Raw genomic sequence first — 23,644 nt, 5'->3', positions numbered from 1 at the left:
TATTGACCAGGACGAATGTTTTATTAAAATGTACTGATTTTCAACTTTCAACCGACCAAATTACATATGGATTACATTGCCTCTGTGCAACTGGCCTGTGGTCCATGCTTTTGATGTTTTATATTTCTCAACTATCTTCTTTCCTTCTGATCTTTTTGAGAGATCTTTTTTCATAAATCTTTTTCTTTAGTAAAATCCAACTAACAGAACAATTTAATTCCAATTGAAATAAGACTTGAAGATTACCATTAATGTTGCATTTATTCACTCCAAGCTCAAAAAACCCTTCCACGTCATACCCATTTCACAACTGAACTGCGCTCTCTAGAATGACATTATACGATCATGCCCTCAGGAGGCCTTTGGTATGAGAGGACACAGTATCAAGTAGTAGGAAAACAGGTGGCTGTTTCGTCTTTAGGCACGAGAACTCTACATAGAAGAAATCTTAAAGCTTACAAAACGTTTTCCATGAGGTAGCTCTTGAATGGTAAATGGACACCGATGGCAGTGAGTTACCATGCAGGACGCTGGCCTAACCATCAGGAGTAATCTGGCGTTGTGTCTGATACTTTGACGTGTGACAGTAAAAGTCGAGAATCGCATCACTTTCACAATTCAATTCAAGAAACTTCATTCATCCCCGGGGGGTAATTCAGTTCACAAAAGAGGGTAGGAAAGGGGAGATAACGTTGCAATTCTGTCTGCCACCAAGGGCAATCTGAAAGGAAGAGGAAAGTGCTTGAGTTGCGTCTAATAATTACTCCCTTTTTCTCCCTGTGTGTGTGGCTATGTGGCCCTCTGACAGGTAAAAACTATATAGAAGTGAGTAAAAAATTAACACAATCTGTTTTAAAAATTAGTAAGATATATATACGTCGTTGGGCCGGCCGGTGGCTGAGTGGTTAGAGCAGTCGCCCCATGTAAAGAGGCTGAAGGTCCTCAAGGCAGCGGCCGCGGGTTCTACTCTGACCTGCAGCCTTTTGCTGCATGTCTCCCCCTCTCTCTCACCCTATTTTCCTGTCTATCCTATATTATAAAGGCTTGAAAAACTGCCCAAAAAAAAGAAAGATATATACCTAATTTTACCAGATAGCAATGTGAGGCGGCACAGCTTCCAAATCTACAGAACCAACTGTGTTAAACCTCAACATGTACACAGTGAAGCTGGCAGCGGCCACATGTTACCACTGGAGTCTGGTGTAGCAGGTGCACTGCCAATGCACGCTGTGCCTCCTTTTTGCAATGTTGTGCAAAAAATGCATAATAATCTCTCATCATATTGTAATTCAAGTGATGCACTATAACTTTATATACCTTAGTCTTTTATTGTTAAATGCACAGTAAGAATATGCTGTTGGCAATGTTGAAGGTAATAAAAAGGTTTCCGCCGTCGTCCAACTACATAGCCTCTGTGTTATTATTAACTTCATAAGTACATAGACCATATACACTCTATGATATAAAAGCTTTTTTAAAGACACAACTGCTGGTGTTTTGGTTACACATTCAATTCTTGTTGTTACAGTACTCTGAGATCAGTTTCAGGGAAAAATTCTATCAACAAAAGCACATGGTTATGTTTTAAGACAACTTAGGGAGGCCAAGCTCAAATGTAAAAGACAGGACTGATAATTTTATGAAGTAAATCTGCATGGTGTTAGACTTCACAGACTATCTCCCTGGCATACGTTTTGCCTGAAGTGCAAACTTACACTTTAGTCAAACTTTTTCGTGCTTATTGCACATGATGTAATGAACAGTCGACCTCCAACATTGCCTGCCCTGGGGTCCGGTCCGTTGACTGCAGTTTCTTAATCCACTGTTGTAAAAGTAATGTATCTAACAATAGTTAAGCTACTTTCTGTTTGTTTCCACTTGATTGGCACTTTTGGCAAAACAGGAAACCCAGTTCAGACACTGATGTAGTTTCTCTTATTGAATCTGTTCAACACACAATGCCCACACTGTTTCAGCAGATCTGTGGCTCCGACTTCAGACTTCACCCTCTTCATTGTGATAATGCCCAGCAGGAGCCAAAAACCACACAAGGTGGTTTTGTGTTCATGTAACGTGGAGAGTTACACCGGCTGGAGTTCAGTGTTGCATGAGTTAGGCCACACAACAACCCAGGGACTTCCTTTCGCCGGGGCAAACAGAGTTCATTGCCCAGCAGATGTTGGTCTTGTTTTGTCTGCTGTCTCCTTTCGTCTCACAGGTGTTGGCTTTTTTCTGCTCTGTTTGGCTGCAACACACCAGTCTAACTAAATGTTAGTAGACTGAATCCAAGTCAGTTTGTTCTGTGGTCTCTTCATGATTCAGCTAGCCGGTAGTCAGTGGAAATCAATAGACGTAATAATTCATGGTTCTCATTTTGTATAATGGCTGAAAATAAACACATTGTCAACACATGCTCAGGCCAAAGAAAAGAGTTTCTGGGGAAACCAGACCCTTTGTTGTGGCTTCTGAAGTGTAATGTCAGCGTCTTGTGTGTGTGCTAACTGTGCATGTCTGATTTCGATAAGCTCTACATCTGCTTGATATTTTAAACAATCCTTTCTTAATTTAGCAAGGTTACATTAAGCCATACAGTAAATGCTTCTTGCTAATGATGCAGCTCAGACTTCTTAAACTGTTGGAAAAGATTACAAACAGAACAGTGCAAGCACCCCAGAATTGAGAAATATGGCTCATATGGCAATAATTGCCCTCATATGGCAATAATTGCCTTATTTTCTGCTGTTCTGCTCTGGTTCTTTGTGGCTAAAATGATCTTGAGACAGATTTTGGTCCATCTGGAAATCACACTCTCTGCGGGCAGAGCTGTTCATGTCGGTCAGTGGGCATACAGACTGGACAAACCACAGGTGACGGCACCTTGCATTACAGCACACATAAATCTGGCATCCTGTCAACATACTGTAGATCACCACCAGCTAAACCTGTAAACCTTTAGATGGCCGCTGATGGTAATATACAGTGTGATTAACATGAATTAACATGAACAAAGGAATTCCTCACTTGTAATCTGGAAAAGCCTCTCCCATTCTTTAAGTCGTCGAGCAGAAAACCCCCCTCTCTGCAGAGCCACATGAGCTTTTGTTGCACCATGCCACCTTTTTAGGGAGGGGAAAAAACAAAGTGAGAAAATGCTTTAGCTGCTTTCCAACAGGAATCTCTCTGTGTCAGATAAAGAGCCTTAATTGAATGGAGGAGGAAGTGAAGGAAGTGTAAGTTCAGCAGATCCAGCGTTCCTCGCTATTGTTTAACAATATTTATGTTCCTGCAGAGATGGTGGATATCTGCTTCAGAGGGCGTCAGCGTCCACTGCTCTGTTAAGAAGTTTCGTCCTGTTTCTCAGACAGTTCACTAGAAAATTTATATCCAATTCAAAGTTTCCACATATTTCCTGTTGCCCTCAAACTACACAGGTTTTGATTCTTTCCTGGATTTTCCTTTCAAGTATTCAGTGGCACAAAACACCCGGCTTTACACAGAGATACAGGACTGCTCGTTCCTGTGGTAAAAGTTGTTGTCCAGTTCAGAGCTGGTGTGTATCATTATGGATCTGCAATATTGCAATAGAATAGAATAGAATTGTCTTTATTGTCATTGTACCAGTACAACAAAATCTACAATACAATCCCTTAAAAGGGCAGAAATAATTTAACAGTAAAAGCATCAAATAGAATATACTCATCGTTTTGAATGTGTCTTTTAAAGGTCAAGCTTACACACCAACACACACACCAACACACACACATCGTAGCAGCTTAAGGAGACAAAACAAAAAACAGTAGATTGCAGAGACCCTGAGCATCATGTACCATCATAGGCAAAGGTATTTGCGGTGTTAAGCACTGTTATAGCAATATCAATAGTGTTACTGTTTTAAATTATGTAGTTAAGGTTAATTATTCCAAGCAAACTGTAATAAAAAAAGGTTTTTTGATGTAATGCATTACAGCGATGGCATTAAACATCAATTGTACGTGGCTTTTTCTTCTTTTTTCACATTGTCAATAAAAATGCAGCCATATCTAGCCCTTATTTTGTTTTTACACCATTTTTTTCAGTCATGGGCAGCAGGTGGCACTGCCCTCCCTCCACTGTTTGCTCCCATGGGGCACAGCAGCATCCTCTGCAATAAATAAATTACTTTTTGCCCTTACGTAGCTTCATACACTTATAACAGAGACATGCTTTGTGAAGATGCCGTTAGTAGATCAGACTCCTCCCTGGTTTGTTGGCTGGGGTCTTTTTTTGAATACCATTGTGTGTTGGCTGCAGATGTTGGTCTGTGCGCAGCGGCTTTTATCAAGGAACTCATTCCAGCCCTGCTGGGCCCGAGCCAGACAACCTCACAAAGTAAACAGGGACAAAGAGACATTTTAATTACGACCGGCAATGCGATCCTCACAGCACCACAGACAGCGTTTTAATGTAATGTCTGGTGTGTTTGACCCTTATGTGTGTGTGCAGGCCAACATGTAAGTTAATGCATGAACATGTGTGTGTGCGTGTAGCCTGAGATTGTATATCTAAAGCCATCCATCCCTTGGGCGCTGTCAGCCCTTTCAGACAGTCCACTATAATCAGCCTCTTGATGAGGACCAGCCAGAGAGGATTAAAGCAGACCTGAAGTCGCTTCCCCAGACACCATCTTTCCTTACAGGAAGTAACGTCTCCTGTCTGTAAGCTTACAGTAAACCCCGCCCCCCCCCCCCCCCCCCCCATGTGTTACATTAAGAGGGGGCCGTTTATTACGATTTACCTGCTGTGTGGTTTGTTAGACTGGCATGTCTGTTGATCTGATACTATTTGTGTTTCTCTCTGTCTACTACTGATGGTAGTTATTGCTGTTGTATAAGTTGGCACACTCTACAGTGTGAGCTATTAAGATTGGGATCACGTTGCATTTAGTTCTTCCTCCCATATGCAGAAAATGTATCCTCAGCGGAATTGCACCGTTTTTCTTTCTCTCCCGTTCTTTCTCATGTTAAACTTTAACGCTGAAGATGAGATCCCACACACAAGCTGATCTTTTCAAACCAGAGCTCTTTGTTTGTGGTTTAGACAGTGTCAGTCCCTTAAACGTCTCTTTTACAAGTGTCATAAAGTTTATAGCTGAGGCTCCATTGAGCTCATTCACTTCTGTACCAGATCCAAAGCAATACATTAATCACAAAATCCTAATTCCTTAAGAATGAGTGAGTATAATAAGTCTTGCAGAGCACAGAGATCCATTGAGATTAAGCTTTGTGCTGTGGCCCACTTGTGTGTGTGTGTGTGTGTGTGTGTGTGTGTGTGTGTGTGTGTGTGTGTGTGTGTGTGTGTGTGTGTGTGTGTGTGTGTGTGTGTGTGTGTGTGTGTGTGTGTGTGTGTGTGTGTGTGTGTGTGTGTGTGTGTGTGTGTGTGTGTGTGTGTGTGTGTGTGTGTGTGTGTGTGTGTGTGTGTGTGTGTGTGTGTGTGTGTGTGTGTGTGTGTGTGCGAGAGAGAGTATTTGATAAAAAGATTATTTGTAGCATGTAGGCCACAAGTCACTTCTCCTCCCCACCACTGACAAACACACACACACGAACACACACACACACACACACACACACTGATTCGTCTTGTACCACGCTGGCCCTGGCTCTGCCAGCTGGGAGGTCTGGGTTTGATGAGACGGCCATTGTAAGAAGTTATGCGCACACTGTTGTTGTGTTCCCCTGATGCTCTGACCCCACATCTTTGATTAATGTAATTCTGATTTCTCCATCTTTATTATTCCAGTTGTATTTAATTGTGTGTGTGCGAGCATTTGTGTATTGTGATCTCACATGTGGGGCTTTAGGATTGAGGGCACGACAGGCTTGTCGAAAGGGGACAAGGCAGATGTTGTGGAGCTCCCTGCAGAGCCTCACCTCCTCTGAAGTCAGGGCGCCTCTGCAGACGCAATCTGCCGTCACTTCAGCTGCAGCTCATCTGCATATCAGCTGCAGATTGGCCAAAACAGGAAAGCAGGGTGGAGCTTTGAAATGCTCCAGATGCAAAGTGGCACAAATCGAAGGTGTACCTGTTTTTAAAAAGGCCGTTTCAGTCCAAGCGTGTGGGGGTGGGGGCAGCTGGAAGAGAAAACTGGATGCTCTCTGATTGGTGAGACAGGGGAAATAGGTGTGCTCATGTAACGTGTGAAGTGACACCGAGGAGCTCTCCAAAGGCCTTTTTTTTTATACATGTTTCTGACTCTTCTCTGGCTGTGAAACTAAAGGAATATTACTAGTTCTGAAAGGATAATATGGCAGCACATTCAGAAACAAACAGTGATACAGAGGTATGTGCTCATTGCTTTCTTTCTAGCTGACCCTGCAGTTAAGTGCATCTCTATGTTAGTGACTTGCTCTGTGTTTTTTCTGCCTAACCGTCCAACATAGTCACCCGTGGCTGCAGGTTTTTCTGTCTGCAAATATATAAAACATGTGTCAGATTATCCACACACAAGCTTGGAACATTCACATGGATGCATGTGACCAGGCTTTGTGCTCAAACACGAACATAGAAGTAATCCGAAGCTACTGAGAGGAGTATCTGTTTCTCACATGCAGAACACAGTGGAGATGAGCTTTTCCCTACTGTCCATCTAAGATGTTAAAGCACACTTAATATTGATCAGGTGTGACAGCTTAATGCATTGAGAGTGTGTGGTGATGAGGAGCCTCTGACGTGGAAGACACTGACAGGAATACATTTGGGGCTTAAGTTACCTGGCATCTTTTTTATCTTCCTCTGACTTACAGTAAAGCACATAGAAACCGTGAGTCTTAATTATCTTTCCCACTGAATATGTGAGTTTTGGTCACGTGGAAATGTGCATCAGCTCTATAGCAGTTGGAGTGTGTGGTGAAGGGGGGACTATTTCAGTCTCTCTCTCTCTCTATCTATCTGTCTCTCTCTCTCTCTATATCTCTCTCTCTCTCTCTCTCTCTCTCTCTCTCTCTCTCTCTCCGTACTGAGCCAGCTTCACACAGAGCCCTGCTATAACTATCCAAACAACCACAGCACTCACACAGAGCGCACATGGCTCACTTCACCACCTGCTACTGGCCTCGCCACAAGGGGAAACCTCTCGGGCATTCAGACCGTCCCTTCCACAAAATTCTCTTTTTGAAGAGGAATAAACACTGAGTGTTGTTTCTGGTGAATGCCTTTTGAATATCTACATTTATATGTGTGCTTCTTCTTGAAAAACTGTCACAGCACAGTATTGGTAACTGCACTAATTCCACTGTGCCGGTATGCACCATCTCAAACACTTGACCAGCATACAGTTAAATAAGCATTCCTGCCAACAGGGCCTAAGCCTGACGAGCAAAAATGATTTAGCATTCATTAAATAATAGTAATAATTGTTGCTGGATTATAAACGACTCTGTCGACTGCATTTCCTCTCAAGCTGAAATCTGCTTTCATCATAGAAGGTCAATAACAACGCGCTGTATAGTTTCTTTATGACTTCTGGCAGCTTCTGATTGCATTTCCCATGTCATACAGGGAGCATTTGAAGTGGGCTTTCCCCCCGAGAGCTGTGTTTCATGCAGCAAATCATCATCCATCAGCACTGTGGCAGCCAAACCCACTACCCCGATCCAACACTAACAAAGCAGCGAAGTCAACCACACAACTTGTTTATGTTGAATTGGGTTTCATGTCCTTCAATTGTTTCTCAGGGACCGAATGGGCTCTTGTCCCATCGTAAAATATATCCCATATCTCTCTGACATACTCAAGAGGCCGCTTACAATGGTCTCCTTGATAAGCTTTGACTGAAAAGGGTATTTGTTTCTGTAGTTGTGTAGAAACCTACCATTTGCTCTTCAGACTGCTTATTAAATGTCATTAAAAGTATTGGATCCCTTGGTACTGTGTATGCAATAAACTGCTCTTTGGTGAAACTTCAGCTTTAGCCCCACTTTACTCAATTCACATGACAAACAGGACATTCCTGGCCAGCATCTCCTCCAGAGCGGAGATCTTAGATCAGGCACAAGATAAAGTTCAGCACGTGAGTCTGTTGAGAGGCATCAGCGCATGTATTGCAGTGAATGCCTAAAAATATGCTGTCATTACTTAAAACGTAATGTTCCTGTCTAAAAACATTTGTTTAATTTCACATTATGTCTCATTTATTTGGCTGTTGAAAATGTTGAGGTGAGGAAGGCTTCAAGTGAGTTGCCCCGCTGTATATGAAGGCTTATTTGTCACAAAGTAGTTGTGTTTTTAACCCCATCTGAGACCTTCCCAGTCATGCGTCTGGCCCCAGGGCCTCAGCCGTACTTTATCCCTCTTCGGACCTGAACCAGCCACACTGTGCTTTCACCTGGTCTGAGGCTTATTATTTGTTTCACAGCGGACAAACTCTGCGTGGCATCACTGCTGGTAAAGGTTGCTTATTAGTGACAATGAACTAATAATCCTCAAGAGGAACCGAAATGTCAGTTCAGCCAGTTATGGAAATTGTAATTGGTTCAGGTCTCAGCTGTGACTCGTTCCGGTGGGAGACTCTGTGTGGCCGTGAATGAAAATGTGTGAAATTGATGTCAGAGCCCATTAGGATGTATTCTCGTTATAGGAGACTGTTTTCACACCATCTAATTAATATTTCAGAACGAGAATTAGGGAGTCTTCTGTAAATGTTACAAAGCTAGGCCACAGTTTTTTTTGTTGTAAAAGAGGTCAGGGTCTTGGAGTTTCTTGTTTGTTGGTCATTTTTCTAATCTTTTAAGCGAGTAATCTTGTTTGAGCTTGAAACAGACAATGACTCTACTTGACTATATTTATTTTTCAAGGACAGATGGCGTGTGTGTTACAGTGGAAGCCCTCTGTGTGTTGAACATGGATGGAATGACGTTTGTGTTGTCATGTGTTTCATAAGCGTATTGATTTTTCTGCTGCACACATGATAGCCTGACTTTGGTTTTCTGTTGCCAGTGGCTGTGATGAGACTTGTGGGAGGGTGTTTTTACTGATCACAAACACACAGTTGTTGTCAGATAGTACGTGTTCTCTGGGTGATATTAGAGCATTCTGCATTCCTCCCCTACCGGTCAAGACAGATGTCCGTTCTCCATAGAGCTGGGTCTGTTCCACGATCCTGCCTGTTAACGGGAAGGTTTTCGTTGCCACTGTGTGCACAAGATTGCTGGATTAATACTGTATATAATAACTATAACTACTCTTATTAAAACTAGTGTGACTTATTGCTGCTCATGGGGGAATTGTTGGGTCTCTGTAAATCAGAAATACGTCATAGAGTGTGGTCTTTACCTACTCTGTATGTAAAGTGAGATCTTGATATAACTGTTATGTTTTGGCACCGTAAATATAATTGAATTGAATTGCTTTGTTTTGTGAGAGTGGGATAGTTACAGCAACCCTGCACAGTGAGACGTCCACCTGCATTGTGGTGGAGCTGTGGAAAAGAAATTCACTGAGTGACGCAAAAAGAGCAATTCAGTGGGATTCAATTTCAAGTGCTACTGCTTCTGTGTGACAGGAGAAACTCAAATAGCTTAATAAAGTCCTGTACTAGTGGAAATGTTCTCATGTGGAAAAAGTGCAGTAAAAAATCGCTTCAAATCTCTCGTCTCTGTTGAACCTCTAATATTACTGAAGCGTTATAATTCTCCCGTATCCCTTTTCCTGGAGGAGGGAATGCTAAAACAAACGTCAACCGCTGAGCTTTTCCTACTCCACACAGCTGTGTGCCAGGAACACCACGTATAGCTCTGATTGGAAAGCATGATGCCATCTTTTGTTCTGGAGCCGTGATCATCTCTGCTCGTCTTGTGGATCGTATTTTTTCAAAGAGCCGAGAGACTTTTTGACATGATATCAAATAAAGAGCTCGAGAGGAAGTATGTGTGTTTTTGGCCACCTGGGCGAGCATGTATAAAAAAAGAAAGTTTCCATTAACAATGAAATTCCTTCCCTTCTTGGATCCCTTGAAGCCTGTTCAGCTGTAACTGTTTTTTCCCTCCAAAAAACTTAAACATGAAAACTAATAACATCATGGACTAATAGTCTGGCTGCTGGAGTGGGAGAGATAAGGTTGCACCGTGCTCCATTTTTGACTTTAGAGTGCTTGATGGAAAGTGAATCTAATCCCTGACTGCACACAGGGATGCCTCAGCGCTTCAGAGACTGATGCCACAGAAAACAGGAAGAAGGTAACATGTAAATGTAGGTTTGAAGTTTCTAATAATGTGCACATGAAAAATGGAGGAGAAATGTCCAAGGACTGGCAGAGCATTACATCTGATGAGGCTCTGAAACATTCATGATAACGTCGTGAGTGGTTTTATCCCAGACATTGTGTCATCATGGGGCTGCTGTGTGTAGAGTCTATAGTCTTACTTCTTGGAGCAACTTGCTGCTTAAATTTGCATATGAATGAGGGAAATCTCCTTAATGCTTAATGTGGTATGTGAAGAAGCATGTTGGTGTATAAATAGTTCGTAATGAATTCATTTATCAGCTTAATTAGTGAATTCATTAGCATAGCAGGTTATGTTTAATACATCATTCGTGATTCATAATGAGAATTTAAGCAGCTCAAGAGGCTCATCTTAACAGTTTGGCCGATACGCAGGTTGCACTAGGGCTGGGCGATAACGATATGATCATTCATCCTCTTTCGATGGAGTCGTATCAAGATGAAATCAGATATCGAGATGTCGTGATACACAAGTATGCCAAGCACAACAAGCACATACTCTATTTTTTCAGAAAATCTAATGTGAAATGTTCTCAGTTCATATTTTGCATTAAAGTTCTGAATAAAATGAGAAAACGCTCAATATTTTTCATTTATTACCTATTCAATTTACACAGAAGGATACAAAACTAGGCATTACTTTGTGTTTTTTATTTACTGAATTACCAGAGAAGATGCTATATCATGATATATATTATTATATTATTATTATTATTCAATCAAGATATTAAAAACCTGTATCAGGATAGAAGATTTTGGCCACATCCAGTCTTGTCTAGTGTAGTTCATCAGTGTTGGGGTGTCTGACACACTCACAACTATATGAACTATGGTGAATCATATATCTGAAAAGTGTTTATGTATTTTTATGTTGTGTCTGATGAGCTCTACTGCTACAACTTGTAAGTAAATTCAGCGAGGGAGAATGCCTGTGAACGATGATGTGTGGCTCATCAATGCTGCTGATCAGTTCCCTGGGGGGCTGAGTGGCTCGATGGGGTTGAAGGTCGCTGTGTCCTCTGGGATGGAGGCGTATAAATGCTGGAGCCTCTGGTCTCTGCCTCCTGCTTCCTGCTGGAGTTGGCATGAAGAGCAGTGAACGCAGAGGCCAGAGGAAGAGGCTTCACACGCTGATTTAAGGTACCACAGGTGAGGCTCTGCAGCAGAAGAGGTGAGGCTCTGTGTAGAGGGAGGGAGGGGGTGGTTTGTGAGTTTGTGATGCAACTTTTATGATTCACTTTTCTGAGAGGAATGCTTTTTAAGCCTCTTTATTTTATAGTCCAGCTGGAGGTTGATAGGAAACAGGGGAGAAAGAGAGAGGGGGCGACATGCAGCAAAGGGCTGAAGGTCGGAGTCGAACCTGGACCACTGCGGCGAGGACTAAGCCTCCGCATTTGGGGCGCCCGCTCTACCAGGTTATATATGGGAAGAAGAAGGCCTTTTAATGTTGTTGCAGTTGTGATTTTAGCACTAGATAACATCTGAGTTTGTTGAGGACAATCAGTTCACTTTTTTAACACCAACAAAAAGAAGGGTACTGAATGATGAACCTGTTAGTGGTTCTGCTCCACAGTTGTCAGAGCTTTGCAATCGACCCTCTCTTCTATGTGGGTCACAGGATCCACCATGTTGGTCATTGATCTTTGTGCTTTGATTGTAACACAAGTAAGCAGGTCACTGATTTCCTAAACTGTGAAACTATCAATTTCTCCTCTGCCCTAAAGCTCTAAATCCAGCATTATTTAAGCTGTGGGCTGTGGGCACAAACCATGTAGGGGTGACATCGATGATTTTATTATTTTACTCTGGTTGCACAGTGATGGAGGGATATCAAACTTAAACTTCAGACTCAAAGTATTTTCCAGTGGGGATGTTAACATGCAAGGGAATGAAATATATATATAGTGATGATTGACTCTAAACATAGTGGCTCTGAACATAAATAAATGAAATATTTTGGCAGAATTGTGTGTTTTAACTTTGCTATTCATCAAACTTTCAATGACTGGCTGCATTATGTAACTGCAGCTGGCACAGATCGGATAATCTTATCTGCTGGCACTGACGCTGGCTGGACCAGTGCATTTTTAGTGGTTCCTGAAACACTGAATGGAGAGAAATAATACCATTAGGCCGGACTGTAATGGGAGGGAACATTATATTGGAAGACTGTGGGAAAAAAACTGCCCTCAAAATGCCATTATGAATCACTCAGTCATCTATCTGGTTACTCGTATTTGCTCTTCAATCATGCCATTCACTGTGCTTCATGGCATGTTGTTTCATATGTCGTTACTTTATTTAATAATTTGAATTTTTTTCATTCGTCTTGTCTTCGTCCGTCTTGCCTGAACACATTCGCTCCTTTTGTCACATCGCTCCCTGCTCTTGAACCTCACACAACTCATTTCCTCACGGCGGACTCTCTGCTCCCTCCTCTCCTGACCCGACCCTCTGTGTCCTTTAACGATCGTAAACCCTCTCCACACGTGTGCTCCCTTCCGGTTGGAGATTGCAGAGTGCACTGTAGCCCCAGTTGCAATGGAGGACAGTGACCATGAGGCTCACTCTTCATCAGACGAGCAGGACTCCTGCCCTGCCTCTCCTAATCACAGCAGGGACCATGATGCTGAACAGGTACCGCAGAAAACCCCCCAAAACCCCCTTAAACTACCTATTTAATGTCCCTTTCCAGTGACAGTCTTTGAGTGATTTGGTCAACTTAACTTTACCTGTTGAGCCTCCTCAAAAAGCAACATGTAGGTGTTTTTCATTCAGACTCGTATTATAAGTTGCATCTTCATGTGTCCTGTCCCAGCTACCTACTTCTACTTCACCCCTTAGCTAATTCACGGCTCATACACACAGCACGAGTGCAGAGTCACAGTGTGGCCTCATGCTTTCTGAAGGCCACTGCATTATTCATCTTTGAGCTCGACTAACAGAGAGACATTGGTTTTTGGTAAGGAGTCCACGGCTGTGTACAGCAGCCTCCACTTCAGCTGCGTATCATCTTACAGGAAAAGCTACACTTTATTTTTCAGCTTTGTGACAGCTTAACGTGTATTAAACCTGGATATCTAGGAATGAAGAATAAACGTATGTGTCTAATGTAATGAAACAGTCTTTGTCCTTTTAATAACGACCATAAAAAGAGCCCTTTTGTATCAAAATAGCTCTACAAAATGTATGAAGTGGTCAGGACATTTATATCCATGATGATGTAGGAAAAACTTGCTGTCTACTTCCAGGAATGTACAGTTAACGTTATGCCCAGGTATAACAGCTCATTCAGTATTCTTTTCACTGTGATGAAATAACACACAGATCCACTGATGGATGTCTGGTGTTATTGTCCACCTGTAACATGATCCACCCTCATTAACGGTGATACAAAGTAATCACCAGCTTCACCTACATGTTGCCATGTTTCTTTTTTTTCCCCCATCACCATAAAATATTCTGACCGTTTTCTAAAAGTGTGAAATTTCCACTTTCTGGATCTCAATCCCTCCCCCCTCCACATCGACACTTCCCTCTACCTATCATTTTGTTTTCTCCACTCGTTCCTCTGCCCCGCCTCACCCGCCCCCCTTTCAACCGCGGTGTCTCTCTAGCATTCAAGCCATTCAGATGACTCAGAGGTGGAGACCATTATGCACGACCCTCACCATCAAGGAGGGCACGGCCACCACCATGAACACAAGCCCCACCACCCCCACCATCATGGCCGTGAGCCTCATGATGCAGGCAGGGAAGCTGAGGGCGGAGACCGCCCCAACACCCCGTCATGTTTGCGCCCTCCCGTGGCGGGCGGGGCGCAGATGGATTCAGGTTCAGAGCCCAGTTTACCGCAGAGCAGGAGTGTGGAGTTTGACTTGCCGTGCCCCATGAGTCCCACCAGGCCCAAGAGTCCCTGGGGTCGATTTGACCCGTACAACAACAACGAGGTAACACGAGGGGAAACCCAGAGAGGGTAAACTGTGCGGCTCAGTTCTGCTTTAAAGGCGATGGTGTTTGTGTGCTGTGATGTGTTGAGCAGCTCAGACTGATGAACACAGTTCATAGATGTGACTGAGCTTGTGCCTTAAACTAATATGTGGTCATAAAAAGGGTTTCTCTGGGCCTGTTGAAGGTTGCGATGTTGTTGCAATGCTTTTTCATTTGTTATATATGAGAGTTCCCGTAGTGTGAATGGGCCACCCACGTTTTTAACAGCACTGTTTACAAATATAGTCAAATATAAATGGTAATGTGCTTCCCTGATGTATTCTTTCATCTCTCCTTGGATTTTTAGGACCAGGACAAGGAATATGTGGGTTTTGCGACGCTGCCAAACCAGGTGCACCGCAAGTCAGTGAAGAAGGGATTTGACTTCACGCTAATGGTCGCAGGTAAATCCTCGTTTCTACATTAGCAGACACTTGATCTTAAGCCCACCTTTTAGTTTGGAGAGACTGCTGATCACAAAGTCTTATACCTCGTTCTTTTGGTCTTTGTTGTTCTTTGTTTGAAGGGGAGTCTGGCCTGGGGAAGTCAACCCTGGTCAACAGTCTTTTTCTCACAGATCTTTACAAAGATAGGAAGCTGCTCAATGCTGAAGGTGAGTACGCTCTAGCTTTTGATATACTTTTTTGTATACTTTTTGTTTTATAAACATTTGCCCTGTAATACAGTATGTCATGGCTGATATTCAGAGCGGTGGTGTGTTTGTGTCCTTTCCCCCAGAGCGAATCACACAAACAGTAGAAATCACCAAACACACAGTGGATATAGAAGAGAAAGGTGTCAAACTGAAGCTCACCATCGTGGACACACCTGGGTTTGGGGACGCTGTAAACAACACTGAATGGTACATGTCAAACAACTTTAAAGGTCCCTTATTGTACAAAGTCAGATTCTCTTTTTTTATAATTATACGGCAGGGTGAGGTGCTCTATAAATACTGTGAAAGTATCAAAACGCTGAACCCAAAGAGAAATGCACACAGCCAACTTTACTATATAAAGGTAGAAAGTGCTGTTACAGTGCTATTGTAGTTATTCTCCGGCTGCAGTGACGGTGCAGAGACACAGAGAGCTCAGATGTGAAAGACTCAGAAGCGCTGACCAATCAGAGCAGACTGAGCTTTTGAGTGTTTCCGACAGAGGGTGTATACAGGTTTATCCAGACAGACAATATGAGAAAAATAATGTGTTTTTTAAACGTCAAAGCATGTAAACATATTCTAGTAGTAACACAAAATACAAGTATCAACCTGAAAATAAAATAAGCAACATATGGGACCTTAAGTGAAAAAAAGAATAACCTGAAATGAAACCATTCACACAGCACACAGCTGGATAACCTCTTTTTAGCTCTGCAGTGTTTAAAAAGTCATGTGCAGTGTTTGCTCTGCATTGCCTCAGAGACTGAATGTCCCTGTGTGTTTCTGCTCTAGCTGGAAGTCAGTGGCTGACTACATCGACCAGCAGTTTGAGCAGTACTTCAGGGACGAGAGTGGCCTCAACCGCAAGAACATCCAGGACAACCGCGTACACTGCTGCCTCTATTTCATCTCACCCTTTGGTCATGGGTATGACAAATCCTCAGTGCTCTCATAGGGATTAGTTAGCCTTCTGTCTCCCTTTAATCACGACTAATAAAGGGGATTATTATCCCCTTTCTGCTGCAGTATGTAATGTCTGTGCTGGCATTCGCATAAAACCAGTGACTACCTTTACTTTCCCTAAATTTGTGCATGGTCATACAGTTTTTTTTTTCCTGCACACACACACACACAACCACCTAACTAATTCAGGTTTGTCTTAAATATCCAGCGCACCAGTATGTACTTGCAGTGCATTCAGCCTTATACATTGTTAATGCAGTGGGCTCCTGCCTCGAGTTAAAGCAGTTCTCAGCTGCCTTCAGGTGGATTTACATTGAGTGCAGCGCTTTCGCTCTAATCAATTGTTTGTGCTGATGTGGGGCTTTTTGCCGCATTTGTGCACTTGCACCGTTCCACTTCACCGTGCTTGTTAAAGAAACAAATATGCCAAAGCTCAAGTAATGGTGCAGTGCATTTTCACAGTCGCAGCGATGGAGAAAGTGCTCCCTCTGTCGATGAGCTTCGGTCATTACTCTTCAGACGCCAAGAGGTCACCTCTGCCACCGCTGAGTGACCAGAGACACGTCTTATGTCTCCAATCAGGATAAAAACACATTCGGATCATCACCGGGATAAATGACTTGATTCTAACAAATGTCATTTATGGACATTTATGGAATCCGTTCCTATGTTTTCAAGATATTTTACTGAAAGACACAATGGAAGGTGTTAGGTGTTACTCTAAGGGATCTGTCTCTCACTGTACTTGATGGACGTGTATGTTTCGCGTCTCTTCCAGCCTCCGGCCTTTGGATGTTGAATTTATGAAAGCTCTACATGAGAAGGTTAACATCGTCCCCATCTTGGCCAAAGCAGACACGCTCACCCCTAGTGAGGTCAAGAAAAAGAAATTCAAGGTAAGGCTGATCTCAGTCACTAAACTGTTGATCTATAACACAACTCAATAGTCTTTTTACAGCCAAAATCCATGTTTTCATTCTGTACTTTCTCCGTCGTCTGTTTGCCTTTAGATCCGAGAGGAGATCGAGCAGTACGGGATCAAGATATACCAGTTCCCTGACTGCGACTCTGATGAAGATGAGGACTTTAAGCAGCAGGACCTTCAGCTGAAGGTGAGTCAGAGCTGCCAGGTGTTTTTCTATCTGCTCTTTTTTTGTCAGTTGTCTTATCTGCAGTTTAGAGTTTGCAGTCGGAGTTGAAGTCAGCACTGCATTGACACGTACAGAACTGGGATGCTCACATGGATCATTCAATAAACAAGAATATCATCCTACATTTGAATTTTCTTTATGTCTAGACACTTTTGTTTTCATTTTTTTTTATTATAAACAGGTTAAGGGTTTATATAAATAATATGAAAGCATCAAAACGCTCAATCCACAGAGAAATGCAAACTGAAACGAACCGTCAGGACTTCTGTACGGTTATGATGTCACAACTATACTATATATAGGTAAGAAAGTTGCCATTACAGTGCCGTTACAGTCATTCTCCAGTTGTAATCATGGTGTAGAAATGCTGAAAGAGCACATGTGGAAGACCGCGAAACCGACTTTTTCAGGAGAAGGTCTTAAAAAGACAAACTGAGCGTTTCAGACAGAAAATATCAGAAAAATAATGTCACAGCAAGAAGGTTCCAGGTTCGCATCCCGGCCTGGGCCTTTCTGTGTGGAGTTTGCATGTTCTCCCCGTGTCTGCGTGGGTTTTCTCCGGGTTCTCCGGTTTCCTCCCACAATCCAAAGACATGCATGTGTTAGGTTAATTGATGACTCTAAAATTGCCCTTAGGTGTGAATGGTTGTCTGTCTCTGTTCGTCTCTATGTGCCCTGTGATAGACTGGCGTCCTGTCCAGGGTGTACCCCGCCTCACGCCCAATGTCAGCTGGGATCGGCTCCAGCACCCCCGCGACCCCGACCCCGGGATAAGCGGTTGAAGAGGAATGAATGAAACATTAAAACACCATGAGCCTGAAAATATGTGACCTTAAAAAGCGTGCAGGGATGTTAAAATGACTACACACTCTTGATGAGTCAACTGTTCCTCGCTCTCCTGGCATCGTACGCTGGCAGCGAGGAGCCAGTCAGTGTGCCAGTATGTCTCTTTGTCTCTGTCCTTGCGTGGCCTCTGATGAGAGCACTGTGTTAACTGCAGCAGAGAAATGAGGAAAGCGACAGAAGAACTGAAATAATGAATGGGAGTTATGATCCGTTGAACAAAAACAAAAATACGGAGCGTAGTTTCAGATGAGAGTAATCAGAAATGAGAAATGGAGGACACGTGTCACTGTGGAAAGGTAAAGAACACAACAACAATAAACACATCTGCACTGCACCACTCACTGGTGCACCCTCACCTAGACCCTCCCCTGCCAGATATCTCTAAAACGTTTTCCCATCCTTTTCTGTTCTCCCAACAAGGAGAGCATCCCCTTTGCAGTGATTGGCAGCAACACAGTGGTGGAGGCCAAAGGAAAGAGGGTGCGAGGCCGTCTCTATCCCTGGGGCATCGTAGAGGGTAGGCCTGTTCTCCTGCTCCATCACACGTTAAAGTGATTTGTAGTCAAAGTCAAATCAGCCCTTTAGAGACGCTGCATAGCTACGTACATACAGTAAGACTTGTGTGTGCTTATTGATGCTTAATCCTCTTTACATTTGTTAGTCCACGTCGCATGCATGACTCAGCGTCTGCAGTGTTTTGAAGGATGCTGAATACACTGTTGAATCTGACCCTCACGCTGTGGTTCACAGTGGAGAACTCGGCACACTGCGACTTTGTGAAGCTGAGGAACATGCTCGTCCGCACGCATATGCAAGACCTGAAGGACGTGACCCGGGAGACTCACTACGAGAACTACAGAGCCCACTGCATCCAGAGCATGACCCGCATGGTCGTGAAGGAACGCAACCGCAAGTACGCTCACACCGAAACACGGGGGGAGACCTCCACATACACACAACGACGTGTAAAAGAAATAGTCCATGTTTAAATATCAAGAGATAAGAAGTGTAGAACATACAGACACTTAAAGAGCACTTTGTTTGAGAAGAAACCATTAGAAGGAGAATAAAAAGGATTTCCTTAGAGCTGTAGTCCTTTACTTTATTTACTTTTAAGACATTCAGATTTCTATCCTTAGAATTTCGGTATTTTTCAGTGTATTTAAAGATGTTTACTGTATTCATCTTCACAGCTGCAGGTCAATTAGTTCATCTTTTATTTAGTGTTTGTGCTTTAAAGTGTTAATGAGGTCCATCAGCAGCATGAGGTAGACAGCAACCAAGCACCGAGTGCCGCCGAGGCAACTTGAAATGACTTTGAGTGACAGTTTTGAGCTTGAGATGATGATTGTGAGAAGTAGACCAGTGGTTCTCAAAGGTTTTGTCACAATCAAGTATTTCCAAGGTTTCACATACGATCGTTGTAAGTAAGTAAATGAACTAAATAGCGAGGACACACAGTTTGAGAAGCACTGAAGTAGAAGATCAGCCGCAGCTCTGCTCTCTGCTCGTGTTTGCTTTGAGTTGAAGTCCTCAGTGACTACGATGATGAACGTCATGTCAGATCCAGATCCACGCAGCGTTTGAGCCTCACCCTTTGTGACACATCTCATGTTAAATGTCTCCATGACGTGTATTTCTCTGCAGTAAACTAACCAGGGAGAGCGGCACGGACTTCCCCATCCCCGTGGTGCCCGCGGCGCCGGACAGCGATACGGAAAAACTCATCCGGGAGAAAGACGAGGAGGTACAGCACGCCGGCCACCAACCGGATTCACACCGGCAACACCATCACGCGTCTGAACACCATGAGCACTCAGACCCTCAGCAGCACACAGAGACGCACTCGGTTCAGAGAGATCTTTCCGATGAAGCCCTCTGAGCGTCTTGAGCTCACACATTCTGTGTTGAAGCACATTCGGGTCATGTTTTCTGAGGTTGACAATGAGCAGCCTTAAAAAACATGAGCTGGTGTAACTGTACATTCAGACCCCTGCTCCTCTGTCCTCGCGGGTCCTTTGGACATTTGAATTGTGCGTTAGGGAAAAGAGCAATGTTTCATAATCCCACATTTGAGAGTCTGCATTAACGCTGCTGTGGAAAAACTTTTTACGGTTTGACGCAGCCAGTGAGGTGCAAACAAGATACTAATAATGTTAGAAGAACAATCATTTTTAATTTCCCAGCAATTATATTCAAGGGCTAAATAAAATTAGTGTGAAATATGATATAAATTGTTTACTTTGGCGTTGGTTAGATGAAATATTCTTAGAGAAAGTATCATTACATGAAATACTATTCCTTTTAGGCTCCTAATATTTAAAGTCTTTACAGTATGAGCCCGGTCACTGTGATTACTTCCAGGTTAAAGGAACTGAAGATAGACGGAGCAGACTTGCATAATTTTGACATAATTTTGAAGTTAGTTTTTATTATAATCAAATACAGGCGATGATGCATCTGTTCATAGTGAAAGATGTGACGTCGTGCTTTCAGTTCCGTCCCTCTTCCCCCCCCAAATCTATTTATTTTATCAAATAAAGAGATCGTTTCTCCCTCAGTTGTTTTTATTTATTTTGTGAAACCGACATTAAAATGTTGTTAAACGTGACAATTCATCGGAAACTTTTGATAATCATTTCGGTCGTTTAACGTTTCATCTTTCTCAAATATGGGAATTTGTTGATTTGTGAGTCTTAGATGATAATGAAATTATTTTTCAGACAACAAGACATTTGGGCGTGTCACTGTGGGCCGCAGTATACTTTAGCACTGTTTCCTGATGAATAATCGATTATTTTCATTATCGGTGAATCGGACAATGACTTTTTAACTAAGCGGTTACTCAAAATAACTTTAAATAATCAAAACTGTGACACGGTACTATCTGTGTGTGTTGGGTAATTGGACAAAGGCAAGTGTGTTGGTCGACATATTCAACACGTACTGAACGGCAAATAGCACAAAACTGTACGTGTTTGCTGGACTCCACCTGATGTTGTGCTAAATCTGAATGAACAAATATTTGGGTCCCAAAGACCTCAGCATGATTAACTGGTTCAACAGAAACCCCTGTTTTTAGCTGCTTTGTAAAACGGATACACTGTAGTGAAGGTGAAGAGGCAGGTGGTGGAGGAGCCAGCCCGGGTCACATGATCCAGAACACTTATCGATTTGTTGTCTGCGCAGTCGTGTGTAAATAATGATCCTGTATAAAAGGCTGCACCGCCTGTTTGACGTCCCCACGTCTCCCACCGCCACATGAACGCAGACGTAGTCAACTTTGTGTCAAATCAGACCGGGTACCAACTCTTGTCTCATGTCTCCCTCACAGTTGCGGCGGATGCAGGAGATGCTGCAGAGGATCCAGGATCAAATGCACACTCAGAAAGACGGCTATTAACAAAGGACAGCGCCGTGCACGTGTGTCTCTGTAACTGGGATTCTTTTTTTTGTTTTTAAAACACCCAGGAAACCTTTTTTTCCTCTCTAGAACATTGACATCCCCGTGTGTCCACCCAACCACCACTCAACCTCATCAGCAGCACGTCACACTCGGATCAGGGACCCGCGAGGAGGTGGTAAGATGTTCTGACATCATGGCGACCCTCCCTACACTTTCTGTTCTGTCAAAACTTTAAAATAATTGAAAAATGTGGTTGTTGTCTTTGTTTCAATAAACCTTAATGGCGAGGAGGGCGCAATAGCATCAAACTTTATCTAACCACATGATCACAGGTTTTTATTTTTGACTTCTGATATGAAGGTTTTTCATGTGGTGACCTGCTCAGCACACTTTTCTGGTGCCAGTGTTTATTTTTTTTATTATCTCTAGAGGTCAAAATGCATACTGTAATAATTGAATGTTCACTCATAAACATTTGTTCTACTGTTTTTTCCATCTTTTACGTGTTCCTGGTTTTATTTAAAGTACACTGCTTGCCATTATGTACGGACGATGTGTTTTTTATGTTGATTTCCCTTCAGCGGAGGTTCCCGCTGGTTAATTTGGTTCAATCTTTAATGCGAAGATTGTTTAGATTCATTTAAATGTTGTTTTATCATTGTCTGCATGTTTATCATAGCTGCCACCTCTGCTGCCTGACAGCACAGACGTAAGCTGCTCCGCTCATCGTCTTAACTCACTGCGATGCTCACTGATCACCAACACTTTACATGACAAAGGAGTCCATCATTATTGTAGGATCCTCCCCAAAACAGAGTTGTTTCAGAGTCATGTCATGACGGAAAACACCGACAGTTCACACGTTATGACACCTGTTAGTCGTTAGTCGTAAGAGATGGATTAGATGAGAAGACAAGACCCTCTGATTTGCATGAGGTGAGCGTCCAGGAGAAGGGTCGCATCAAAGGCCATGCAGCGTATTTATTTTTGCATGTGTTGTGTGAAGGTTTCGCAGATTGAGGATCAATTGAGTGATCATAAGGTTATTTATGGGAAATGAAAATACGTAGCTACTTAATTGTTGGGGGAAATATATGGAGAGGAGGTGGATTTTTTTGTTTTATTTTGGTTGGTTGTGATTGTATCCTCAGTTCAATGGAACTCATGTGTCGGATGTGTGCAAACCTTAATGTTTATCTTATGACGAAAGCCAAAAACGACACTTAAACGTCCCACATGTTTTTGATTTCCCTTTTCGAAGTATGATTTTTTTTTTGCCTTGTATTGATATGAGGAACATATCTCATCAAAGCCAAGAGTAATGAACAAAATGATCGGATGAACTTGATTTTCTCGCTAATTGTTTCTGTGTCCTGAGTACAAAGACACGTCGCGTGACCTTTATGTGAAAGAAAAGACAAAAACATTCCTTGGAGCTTCTGTCGCAGAGTCAGATTACTTTTCTTTCTGAGTTTGTTTTCTATTATATTTGTCTTTTGTTATTCTACTTTATGGAGTATATTTATGTAATAAATTTATAAATGAAATGTGGATGAAGACGTGTACAAATTCTAATATTGTAATAAAATACGAATATAATTTCATGTCTCCATCAGACATTGAGTTTTGTTTTCATGTTGTAAAAATGTAAGCACATCGAGTGCTGTGGCTTGACTTTAATAAATGAGTTTAAACTGGAACACATTTTAATCCTCTTATGAGAGATCACATTTTTATGCCCCATACTGGGACTTTTTTTTATCTGTGTGTGGAGTTTGCATGTTTTCTCCCAGTGGCCCGGGACATGCAAGTGTTGGTTCATTGGTGACTCTACCAACGCTCATACTCATGACTTTTTCACTTTCCTCTACATACTTTGACCTTTTTCCATTCAAGTCAGTTTTATTTACAGCGCTAAATCGTAATAAAAGTTATCTCAAGACCCGTAACATATAAAAGTAGGTCTGTACCACACTCTTATGACTCATTTATGATTTACAGAGACCAACAATTCCTCCAGGAACGTCGAACAGACCCGACTTTATGTTGCACCTGGACTTCTTTCACTCTATACTGTGAGTCCTTTCGACACCACTTTGACTTTTCATGACATACTTTACTATGAATTATTACACTTTTATGACCTGCTTTACTTTTTATGGCTTACCATGCTATGACTTGAGATTTTTTAGGGCATACTTTTTTTAATGCCATTGTATTTAGATGTTTGTAAGATTGTTTTTCATAAACCTCTTTATTACATCTTACTTTCAGGCCCAGACCCTGATCAGTCTTTGTATTGTTGCAATACTAATAAAATATTTGAAAAATGACCATTTGGTTAAAAACAACACAAAAGCAGCTTTAGATGTTTG

General features: G+C 42.5%; 1 protein-coding gene across 1 annotated transcript in view; it reads left to right on the top strand.

Annotated features, from left to right (window-relative positions):
• The window catches only part of septin4b (septin 4b), a 46,971-nt gene extending 24,116 nt beyond the window's left edge, over positions 1-22,855 (top strand). The window contains exons 2-13 of the mRNA XM_083914660.1: positions 12,767-12,892; positions 13,873-14,205; positions 14,553-14,649; positions 14,772-14,858; positions 14,984-15,107; positions 15,696-15,830; positions 16,645-16,762; positions 16,877-16,978; positions 18,284-18,380; positions 18,614-18,776; positions 19,511-19,610; positions 21,198-22,855. Coding sequence (XP_083770786.1) covers positions 12,767-12,892; positions 13,873-14,205; positions 14,553-14,649; positions 14,772-14,858; positions 14,984-15,107; positions 15,696-15,830; positions 16,645-16,762; positions 16,877-16,978; positions 18,284-18,380; positions 18,614-18,776; positions 19,511-19,610; positions 21,198-21,266 — 1,551 coding nt within the window. The 3' untranslated portion in view covers positions 21,267-22,855. The remainder of the gene's footprint in view (positions 1-12,766; positions 12,893-13,872; positions 14,206-14,552; positions 14,650-14,771; positions 14,859-14,983; positions 15,108-15,695; positions 15,831-16,644; positions 16,763-16,876; positions 16,979-18,283; positions 18,381-18,613; positions 18,777-19,510; positions 19,611-21,197) is intronic.
• Positions 22,856-23,644: the final 789 nt, after the last annotated feature.

This window comes from Echiichthys vipera (assembly GCF_963691815.1).
Source record: "Echiichthys vipera genome assembly, chromosome: 5".
Taxonomy (NCBI): Eukaryota; Metazoa; Chordata; class Actinopteri; order Perciformes; family Trachinidae; genus Echiichthys; species Echiichthys vipera.
This window is presented reverse-complemented; position numbering and strand designations above follow the sequence as displayed.